Raw genomic sequence first — 11,025 nt, forward strand, 5'->3', positions numbered from 1 at the left:
GGAGAGACCAGGGAGAGAGAGAGAGACCATCAGGAGAGACCAGGGAGAGAGAGAGACCATCAGGAGAGACCAGGGAGAGAGAGAGAGAGAGAGACCATCAGGAGAGACCAGGGAGAGAGAGAGAGAGAGACCATCAGGAGAGACCAGGGAGAGAGAGAGAGAGACCATCAGGAGAGACCAGGGGGAGGGAGAGAGAGAGACCATCAGGAGAGACCAGGGGGAGGGAGAGAGAGAGAGAGACCATCAGGAGAGACCAGGGGAGGGAGAAAGAGAGATAGACCATCAGGAGAGACCAGGGAGAGAGAGTGAGAGAGAGAGAGACCATCAGGAGAGACCAGGGAGAGAGAGAGAGACCATCAGGAGAGACCAGGGGGAGGGAGAGAGAGAGAGAGACCATCAGGAGAGACCAGGGGGAGAGAGAGAGAGAGAGACCATCAGGAGAGACCAGAGAGAGAGAGAGACCATCAGGAGAGACCAGGGAGAGAGAGAGAGACCATCAGGAGAGACCAGGAGAGAGAGAGAGAGACCATCAGGAGAGACCAGGGAGAGAGAGAGACCATCAGGAGAGACCAGGGGGAGGGAGAGAGAGAGAGAGAGACCATCAGGAGAGACCAGGGGGAGAGAGAGAGAGACCATCAGGAGAGACCAGGAGAGAGAGAGAGAGACCATCAGGAGAGACCAGGGGAGAGAGAGAGAGAGACCATCAGGAGAGACCAGGAGAGAGAGAGAGACCATCAGGAGAGACCAGGGAGAGAGAGAGAGAGACCATCAGGAGAGACCAGGGGGAGAGAGAGAGAGAGAGACCATCAGGAGAGACCAGGGGAGAGAGAGAGAGAGACCATCAGGAGAGACCAGGGGGAGAGAGAGAGAGAGACCATCAGGAGAGACCAGGGAGAGAGAGAGAGAGAGAGAGAGACCATCAGGAGAGACCAGGGAGAGAGAGAGAGAGACCATCAGGAGAGACCAGGGGGAGGGAGAGAGAGAGAGACCATCAGGAGAGACCAGGAGAGAGAGAGAGACCATCAGGAGAGACCAGGGAGAGAGAGAGAGAGACCATCAGGAGAGACCAGGGAGAGAGAGAGAGACCATCAGGAGAGACCAGGGAGAGAGAGAGAGAGAGACCATCAGGAGAGACCAGGGGGAGAGAGAGAGAGAGAGAGACCATCAGGAGAGACCAGGGAGAGAGAGAGAGAGACCATCAGGAGAGACCAGGGGGAGGGAGAGAGAGAGAGAGAGACCATCAGGAGAGACCAGGGGAGAGAGAGAGAGAGAGACCATCAGGAGAGACCAGGGAGAGAGAGAGAGAGACCATCAGGAGAGACCAGGGGGGAGAGAGAGAGAGACCATCAGGAGAGACCAGGGAGAGAGAGAGAGAGACCATCAGGAGAGACCAGGGAGAGAGAGAGAGACCATCAGGAGAGACCAGGGGGAGGGAGAGAGACCATCAGGAGAGACCAGGGAGAGAGAGACCATCAGGAGAGACCAGGAGAGAGAGAGAGAGAGAGAGACCATCAGGAGAGACCATGGAGAGAGAGAGAGAGAGACCATCAGGAGAGACCAGGGAGAGAGAGAGAGAGACCATCAGGAGAGACCAGGGAGAGAGAGAGAGACCATCAGGAGAGACCAGGAGAGAGAGAGAGAGAGACCATCAGGAGAGACCAGGGAGAGAGAGAGAGAGACCATCAGGAGAGACCAGTGGGAGGGAGAGAGAGAGACCATCAGGAGAGACCAGGGAGAGAGAGATAGAGAGACCATCAGGAGAGACCAGGGAGAGAGAGAGAGAGACCATCAGGAGAGACCAGGGAGAGAGAGAGAGAGAGACCATCAGGAGAGACCAGGGAGAGAGAGAGAGAGAGAGACCATCAGGAGAGACCAGGGAGAGAGAGAGAGAGACCATCAGGAGAGACCAGGGAGAGAGAGAGAGAGACCATCAGGAGAGACCAGGGGAGAGAGAGAGAGAGACCATCAGGAGAGACCAGGGGAAGAGAGAGAGAGAGAGACCATCAGGAGAGACCAGGGGGAGGGAGAGAGAGAGAGAGACCATCAGGAGAGACCAGGGAGAGAGAGAGAGAGAGACCATCAGGAGAGACCAGGGGGAGGGAGAGAGAGAGAGAGAGACCATCAGGAGAGACCAGGGAGAGAGAGAGAGAGAGACCATCAGGAGAGACCAGGGGGAGGGAGAGAGAGAGAGACCATCAGGAGAGACCAGGGGGAGAGAGAGAGAGAGAGAGAGAGAGAGAGACCATCAGGAGAGACCAGGGGGAGGGAGAGAGAGAGACCATCAGGAGAGACCAGGGGGAGGGAGAGAGAGAGAGACCATCAGGAGAGACCAGGGAGAGAGAGACCATCAGGAGAGACCAGGGGAGAGAGAGAGAGAGAGAGAGACCATCAGGAGAGACCAGGGAGAGAGAGAGAGAGACCATCAGGAGAGACCAGGGGAGGAGAGAGAGAGAGACCATCAGGAGAGACCAGGGAGAGAGAGAGAGAGAGAGAGAGAGGAGAGACCATCAGGAGAGACCAGGGGGAGGGAGAGAGAGAGACCATCAGGAGAGACCAGGGAGAGAGAGAGAGAGAGAGACCATCAGGAGAGACCAGGGAGAGAGAGAGAGGGAGAGAGAGGGAGAGACCATCAGGAGAGACCAGGGGGAGAGAGAGAGAGAGAGACCATCAGGAGAGACCAGGGAGAGAGAGAGGGAGAGAGAGACCAGGGGGAGTGAGAGAGAGAGAGGGAGAGACCATCAGGAGAGACCAGGGAGAGAGAGAGAGAGAGAGAGGGAGAGACCAGGGAGAGAGAGAGAGAGAGGGAGAGACCATCAGGAGAGACCAGGGAGAGAGAGAGAGGGAGAAACCATCAGGAGAGACCAGGGAGAGAGAGAGAGAGGGAGAGGCCATCAGGAGAGACCAGGGAGAGAGAGAGAGGGAGAGGCCATCAGGAGAGACCAGGGAGAGGGAGAGAGAGAGAGAGAGAGAGAGAGAGAGAGGCCATCAGGAGAGACCAGGGAGAGAGAGAGAGAGAGAGAGTGAGAGACCATTAGAGGAGACCAGGAAGAGAGAGAGACTACCAGAGAGGGCGAGAGACCACACACACATTACCTGTAGCAGCCGGTAGAAACTCGTCTCCATGTCCTCCACCTGTTGTCTCAGTTTACTCATCAGCTCCAGAGTCTTCAGCAGAGCGTCTGCACACAGCTGACTACACACACACACACACACACACACGTGTGTAATATACCGTTGATACAACCGTCATACCTGCAAACTCATGAGGGGTGAAAAAGGTGACAACGGGGGGGGAGGTGACATTTTTTTTTTTCACCACATCCACGTTGTTTGAACCCTCAAAGCTTTTAGAACCACAACTACAGTCATTTTATTGTTCTGACCACAAATCTAAACAATGATAATAAACAGTTTAAGAACAAAAGGTCCTCCGCTCTGACTCAGCCCTATAATGATAGTAATAACAAATATATATTGTCATTACCTTCGCATTGAAAATGCCGGAAGGTTATGTTTTGATCGCCGTGTATTTATTTATTTATTTGTATGCGTGTTATTCGCAAATCTCAAAAAGTATTGAACCGAATCGCATGAAATTTGGTGGGATGATTGTTTATTATCCGGGGACCAGTTGATTAGATTTTGGGATCGATCGGGTCAAAGGTCAACGGTCATGAACAGGTCAAAATCTTTCGCAGAACTCAAAAAGTATTGAACCGAATCGCATGAAATTTGGTGGGATGATTGTTTATTATCCGGGGACCAGTTGACTAGATTTTGGGATCGATCGGGTCAAAGGTCAAGGTCAAAGGTCATGAACAGGTCAAAATGTTCTTGAATCGCATGAAATTTGGTGGGATGATTGGTTATTATCCGGGGACCATTTGATTAGATTTTGGGATCAATCGGGTCAAAGGTCAAGGTCATGGAAAGGTCAAACTCTTTTTTTACCATAGCACGATACATTTTTGTCCAATTGGCATGCAACTAATGCCAAAATGTTCATAATTCAATGCCCAATCTTGTGATATGCGAAGGTATGCACGCTACCGAGTGCCCATTCTAGTTTATTTATTTATTTATTTGTATGCGTGTTATTCGCAAAACTCAAAAAGTATTGAACCGAATCGCATGAAATTTGGTGGGATGATTGTTTATTATCCGGGGACCAGTTGATTAGATTTTGGGATCGATCGGGTCAAAGGTCATGAACAGGTCAAAATCTTTCGCAGAACTCAAAAAGTATTGAACCGAATCGCATGAAATTTGGTGGGATGATTGTTTATTATCCGGGGACCAGTTGATTAGATTTTGGGATCGATCGGGTCAAAGGTCAAGGGTCATGAACAGGTCAACATTTTCTTGAATCGCATGAAATTTGGTGGGATGATTGGTTATTATCCGGGGACCATTTGATTAGATTTTGGGATCAATCGGGTCAAAGGTCAAGGTCATGGAAAGGTCAAACTCTTTTTTTACCATAGCACGATACATTTTTGTCCAATTGGCATGCAACTAATGCCAAAATGTTCATAATTCAATGCCCAATCTTGTGATATGCGAAGGTATGCACTCTACCGAGTGCCCATTCTAGTTTTATTTGTTAAGCCGAAGTCGGTCTCTAAAGCTGCGCCTCTTCTCTCGCTGTGAGCTGCGCAGCGCAGTGTGCGCAGACAGCTCGACACGGAGCAGCGCGTGCGCTCTGATCGCTCTCTTAATGAAGTATCGATACTAAAAATATGCTAAATCACATGGTGTTTAACGTACGGGTACTTTGTTAGCATCGCTACACCGTGCAGCGTGACAGCAGCAGATGTAGCGGCTAACATTCAAGCTAACCTGAAACCCCAAACGATGTGGACATCTGAGCGCTGATTGGCCGAGACGCGACACGTCCCATCAAAGATGTTCTATTGCGAAGAGCAACACTTCACATTTTTCTCCGCGTCTCACTGCAATCTCAACGGCAGCGGGCCAGGTGACCCCCCCCCCCAAACCAAAAACTCTTCGGATCTCCACGATTCACGTGGATGACCTATTTTGAGTTCAAAACGGTGAATTTCACCGAAAGGTGACAAGTTTGCAGGTATGAACCGTGTGAATATTGATTAGCTTCCCGCTCACCCGAGGTCGTTGTCGGAGCCCGCCGGGTGGCAGCAGGAGAGGAGGACCTCCACCTGCTGGAGGCCGAGCGGAGCACTCACCTGGCGGGACACCAGCGCCCGGGTGGAGTCCTCAGTGCACAGCAGTGCAGCAGTCAAGGGGCCACAAGCAAACACACAACAACAACAACAACACGTAGAACACAGGGTGGAGGATATCGAGCAGCAGGCTGGTGACGTGGGCGACGCGGTGGCAGTGTTTCCTCAGGTGAGCGTCCCCCTGGGCGGGGGGGCCGGCGCCCCGCAGCAGCGCCAACAGGACGGGGAGCGCCATCTCCACGAAGCTCAGCACGCACTCGGACACGGCGCCGGCCGCCAGCGCCTCCTGCAGCCAGACAGAGGGGACAGGAAGTCAGGAGCGGCAAGCGTAGAGTGCCCCGTTGCATTGTGGGTCTTATGATTCCTCTCGTACCTCCAGCAGCTCGCTCAGCAGCTGCAGCGCCTGCAGCGTGCACGACTCGGCGCCCTCCACAGGCGAGCTCAGCCACTGCACCAGGGCGAGCCCGGACTCCGCCTTGCGCCCGTCGTCGGCTCCGCCCCCCCGCCGGCTGCGGCCCGCCGCTGGCCGGAAGACGACCTCGCAGAGCAGAGGACGCAGACCGGAGACGCTGCACATGGCCAGCAGGAGCTCCAGCACCTGCAGACGACCATCAATCAATCAACCAATCAATCAATCAAGGAATCAATCAATCAATCAAAAAAGGAATCAAATCAATCAAGGAATCAATCAATCAGTGTTGGCTGCAGTTCTTTTCAAACCTGTTAATAAATAAATGAGGCTCTATTGAACGCCTCGTGGTCTTTATTATTATCTACTTCAGTTTTAGGTCATTTACATTTTTCCATTAAGTAAATATTATATATTTTTCTATACTTTTATTTTATTTACTTAAATATTTTATTATTGCTCTCTTTCTCATGTGTATTGTTTTTATTTCTTTATTTTGTAATTTACATATTTGTATTGTTGTTTTTAATTACACATTTAAATGTGTTTTATTTATTTATGTATTTAAATTGTAAAAAAATGTTTTACATTTTTTCGTACTGTCGTTTTTATTGATATATTTTTATTGTTGTTTTTATTTCGATATTTAAATGTATTAAAATAAACAATTATTAATGATAAATAACTCCTTTTAAATTGTCTTCTTTTATCCGTTTTATTCATCATTTGTATTTTTTACATTTATTTTTATTGTCGTTTTTTCATATATTTATGTTGTATATTTAAATGTAATTAAATAAAGAGTTAATAATAATAAATAATTTATTTAAATTGTCTTCTTTTTTTAATTTATTCTTATTGTTGTTTGTATTTATATATTTATGTTGTTTTTATTTATATATTTAAATGTAATTAAATAAAGAATTAATAATAATAAATAATGTATCTTTTTAAATTGTCTTCTTTTATTTATTGATCATGTGATTTGATGCTCCTCAAAACAGTTCCACCACGCACACGACGGACACCTCTTACACGCCTGTGATGCGTTCGCTGTCTGTTTGTGCGGTGGGAAAGTTTCATAAACATACACAGAGCAACGTGTGAGCACCTTGGCTGCCGAGTCGGGGTCTTTTGATTGGAGGAGTCCCAAAACCTTCGACACGCACGCCGAGAAGTGTTGATACCTGGAGACGGGAAGGTGGTTTAACTCAGATCCGTGTGTGTGTGTGTGTGTGTGTGTGTGTGTGTACCTGGTGAGGTACTCTGCTATCTTGGGGTTCTTCAGCAGGTCCACCAGCAGGTCCACAGAGTATTTCCTGGTCAGAGTTCCGTCTCCGTTCACAATGATGTTGAACACCAGCTGGAAGGTCTGGTGGATGTTCTGAGCATCAAAGAGCTGCAGACAGACACACACACACACACACACACAGACACACACACACAGAGAGACACACACACAGAGAGACACACACAAACACACACAGAGACACACACACACACACAGAGACACACACACACACACAGAGAGACACACACAAACAAACACAGGCACGCACACACACACACCACACACACACCATGTTCTTATTTCATATAAACTATTGATTGAGCTACCAGACAACAAGATATATTTTATATTTACACATATATATATATATATAAATAAATTGTATATTTACATATATATATATAAATAAATTGTATATTTACATATATATATATAAATAAATTGTATATTTACACACATATATATACATATATTTATATATATGGTCATGCTGCGGGCGGGTCACCTTCTCTCCGACCTTCTCGCCCAGCGTGAGGCTGGCCAGGATGGACAGCGTGAAGACCACCACGGTCAGACTGTTGTGGGCCAGGAGGTTGATGAGCGCTCTGTAGAACGGCTTCATGAGGTCCTGAGGAGAGACGGCGACACGGAGGTGACGCTCCTCATCGGGAACCACGGCGACGCACTCTCATCCATCCTGAGGTCAAGAGGCGGAGCCTGGACCGCCAGAGGAGGTGTGTTCACGATGTTGTCGACGCGATGCGACCCCCACAGCAGCCGAGTGCTCTTCACGCCATCGGCTCCGAGGCGAGCGGCGACCTTAGCGGGCGGGTCGCCGCGTGTAAACTCCCCGTCGGACTCACCAGAGACTTGATGTGGCGCTGCACCGAGCGGTTGTCCCGGCACAGGTTGACCATGAGGCCGAGGCACGGCGCCAGGAGCTCGTCGCTGTGGGACTGGCTGTGGTGACGTGGGAGGAAAAAACCGCGGAGGTTAGGCGAGCGACAGCAGAGACGTCCTCCGGCTTCGGGCGGCGAGGCTCTTACACGGCGGCCATGAGGAAGGCGAGCAGCTCCTGGATGTAGTTGGTCGACTGGAAGACGCGAGTGTTGTAGGTCAGTCGCTGCAGCAGCTGCAAACACTGAAACACGAGACAACCAGTGAGGACCATGGACCAAAAGACGACATCATCTGTTAGAGGAGCACGAGGTGGGGGGGGGGGCGGGGCTTACCTGCAGCACCAGGGGCTCCTCCGGCGTGCCGCTGTGGCAGTGGACGACGGATGCCAGGGTGCTGGTGAGGTTGTACCTGCTGTTCAGAACCTCCAGACCGCCATCGTCACCGGCTGGAGGCGGAGCCAGAGCGCACGCGGACACGCACACACACACACACACGCACACGCATGAAGAGGAGCTCACGGATCTGCTGCTCTTCTACTCCTCAAAGCATTGAATGGTCACGATACGAAGAGGATGATTATAAACATAAAACGTTCTTCAGGGTCGCAGCAGACAGGGGGTGCATGTGTGCGGTGTGAAGGGGGGTGCATGTGTGCGATGTGAAGGGGGGTGCATGTGTGCGATGTGAAGGGGGGTGCATGTGTGCGGTGTGAAGGGGTGCATGTGTGTGCATGTGTGAAGGGGGTGCATGTGCGATGTGAAGGGGTGCATGTGTGCGATGTGAAGGGGGTGCATGTGAAGGTGCATGTGCGGTGTGAAGGGGTGCATGTGTGCGGTGTGAAGGGTGCATGTGCGGTGTGAAGGAGGGTGCATGTGTGCGGTGTGAAGGGGGGTGCATGTGTGCGGTGTGAAGGGGGGTGCATGTGTGCGGTGTGAAGGGGGGTGCATGTGTGCGGTGTGAAGGGGGTGCATGTGTGCGGTGTGAAGGGGGGTGCATGTGTGAAGGGGGGTGCATGTGTGCGGTGTGAAGGGGGGTGCATGTGTGCGGTGTGAAGGGGTGCATGTGTGCGGTGTGAAGGGGTGCATGTGTGCGGTGTGAAGGGGTGCATGTGTGAAGGGTGCATGTGCTGTGAAGGGGTGCATGTGTGCGTGTGAAGGGGTGCATGTGCAGTGTGAAGGGGTGCATGTGTGCGGTGTGAAGGGGGGTGCATGTGTGCGGTGTGAAGGGGGTGCATGTGTGGGATGTGAAGGGGGGTGCATGTGTGCGGTGTGAAGGGTGCATGTGTGTGAAGGGGGTGCATGTGTGGTGTGAAGGGGTGCATGTGCGGTGTGAAGGGGGCATGTGTGAAGGGGTGCATGTGTGCGGTGTGAAGGGGTGCATGTATGCGGTGTGAAGGGGTGCATGTGCGGTGTGAAGGGGTGCATGTGCGGTGTGAAGGGGTGCATGTGTGCTGTGTGAAGGGGGGTGCATGTGCGGTGTGAAGGGGTGCATGCAATGTGAAGGGGTGCATGTGTGAAGGGGGGTGCATGTGTGCGGTGTGAAGGGGGGTGCATGTGTGCGGTGTGAAGGGGTGCATGTGTGCATGTGTGAAGGGGGGTGCATGTGTGCGGTGTGAAGGGGGGTGCATGTGTGCGGTGTGAATGGGGGTGCATGTGTGCGGTGTGAAGGGGTGCATGTGCGGTGTGAAGGGGTGCATGTGCGGTGTGAAGGGGTGCATGTGCGGTGTGAAGGGTGCATGTGCGGTGTGAAGGGGTGCATGTGTGCGGTGTGAAGGGGTGCATGTGTGAGGTGTGAAGGGGTGCATGTGTGCGGTGTGAAGGGGTGCATGTGCGGTGTGAAGGGGGCATGTGCGGTGTGAAGGGTGAGGTGTGAAGGGGGGTGCATGTGTGAGGTGTGATGGGGGGGTGCATGTGTGCGGTGTGAAGGGGGGTGCATGTGTGCGGTGTGAAGGGGTGCATGTGAGGTGTGAAGGGGTGCATGTGTGAGGTGTGAAGGGGTGCATGTGTGCGGTGTGAAGGGTGCATGTGTGCGGTGTGAAGGGGGGTGCATGTGTGCGATGTGAAGGGGGGTGCATGTGTGCGGTGTGAAGGGGGGTGCATGTGTGCGGTGTGAAGGGGGGTGCATGTGTGCGATGTGAAGGGGGGTGCATGTGTGCGGTGTGAAGGGGGGTGCATGTGTGCGGTGTGAAGGGGGGTGCATGTGTGCGTCGCGTACCGAGTTGCGACAGCAGGGAGACGATGGCGCTCGTCAGGGTGGGGATGGTGTTGGGGTTTCCAGCCAGCTCCACCAGCCCCCTCACACACTCGCGGGACATGACCTGACCCGAGGAGAGCAGCTGGTCACATTTGAGGCCCGACACGTCCTATAAACACACAAACAACACTGTCAAGCTTTCATTTAAACATTTAAAGCTACAGACCTACCCATGTGTCATGTGGGTTATAATCGCACGGCTAACGCAGTCAAACTCTGCTGAGGGGGCATGACACCTACATAATTATGACTTCAAATCTCATCTCATACTTATATAGTATAATACTAGAAATGGGCTTCCGTAGCTTTGTTTGTAGGGTCAAAGGTCACGGGGTCGCAGGGCCCTGAACGTCTCACCTCCACCAGCTTCTGGAGCTGCGCGGCGTTCTGCGTCGTGCGGCCGTCTCTGTACTGCTGGACGGCCAGCAGCAGGGACTTCAGGCACGTGGTCACGTCCATCACCGGTGAGCTTCTACAGGTGAGGCAACACGGGGGAACAGGAGCAACTGACGTTAACGTTTCACGACGTCCATATTGAGGCTAACAGTTCACCGCTTCATAACAACAGCGAGTGAAACGACATCTAAACGCGGTAAAAACATTATTTTCCGGTGTTAATATACTTTAAGCCAATACGGTGAATATTAATAGTGCTGTTATGTTTGTGAAAGGCTACCTGTGGTGCTTCTTTTTCGCCGGGAAACAACAACAACAACAACAACCGGCTTCTTTCGGCAGCTACTACTTCTTCCCGCTTCCAGCTTCAAACGGGAAGGAGCGTACCATGTGTGAGAAAAGGCGGAGGGGGGGTCACGCTACAGCTATAACGTTTACATTAATTCGTGTGAAATATAAATGAATTCTGTATACGCCTGAAATAATTGTATTTTAGATCTAACAGAATTAAAGTTAAATGTAAGATTTCCTCGATGAATAAGGCGAACTAAAAAGTACCTTACCCCTTTTCCTGT

General features: G+C 51.5%; 1 protein-coding gene across 2 annotated transcripts in view; it reads right to left on the bottom strand.

Annotated features, from left to right (window-relative positions):
* cip2a (cellular inhibitor of PP2A) overlaps window positions 1-10,774 on the bottom strand; it is a 16,485-nt gene extending 5,711 nt beyond the window's left edge. The window contains exons 1-13 of one of the 2 annotated variants that reach the window (XM_056434631.1): window positions 10,731-10,774; window positions 10,412-10,526; window positions 10,016-10,118; window positions 8,134-8,246; window positions 7,948-8,042; window positions 7,765-7,861; window positions 7,407-7,529; window positions 6,864-7,009; window positions 6,722-6,797; window positions 5,575-5,799; window positions 5,322-5,487; window positions 5,125-5,248; window positions 3,094-3,193 (exon numbers count right to left, since the gene is read on the bottom strand). In XM_056434631.1, coding sequence (XP_056290606.1) covers window positions 3,094-3,193; window positions 5,125-5,248; window positions 5,322-5,487; window positions 5,575-5,799; window positions 6,722-6,797; window positions 6,864-7,009; window positions 7,407-7,529; window positions 7,765-7,861; window positions 7,948-8,042; window positions 8,134-8,246; window positions 10,016-10,118; window positions 10,412-10,513 — 1,470 coding nt within the window. In that variant the 5' untranslated portion in view covers window positions 10,514-10,526; window positions 10,731-10,774. Of the gene's footprint in view, window positions 1-3,093; window positions 3,194-5,124; window positions 5,249-5,321; window positions 5,488-5,574; window positions 5,800-6,721; window positions 6,798-6,863; window positions 7,010-7,406; window positions 7,530-7,764; window positions 7,862-7,947; window positions 8,043-8,133; window positions 8,247-10,015; window positions 10,164-10,411; window positions 10,527-10,730 lie in introns of both variants that reach the window. The other variant, XM_056434630.1, reaches the window with a different exon arrangement.
* Between the last annotated feature and the right edge of the window lie 251 nt (window positions 10,775-11,025).

Source organism: Pseudoliparis swirei, chromosome 16 (genome assembly GCF_029220125.1).
Source record: "Pseudoliparis swirei isolate HS2019 ecotype Mariana Trench chromosome 16, NWPU_hadal_v1, whole genome shotgun sequence".
In the NCBI taxonomy this organism is placed as follows: Eukaryota; Metazoa; Chordata; class Actinopteri; order Perciformes; family Liparidae; genus Pseudoliparis; species Pseudoliparis swirei.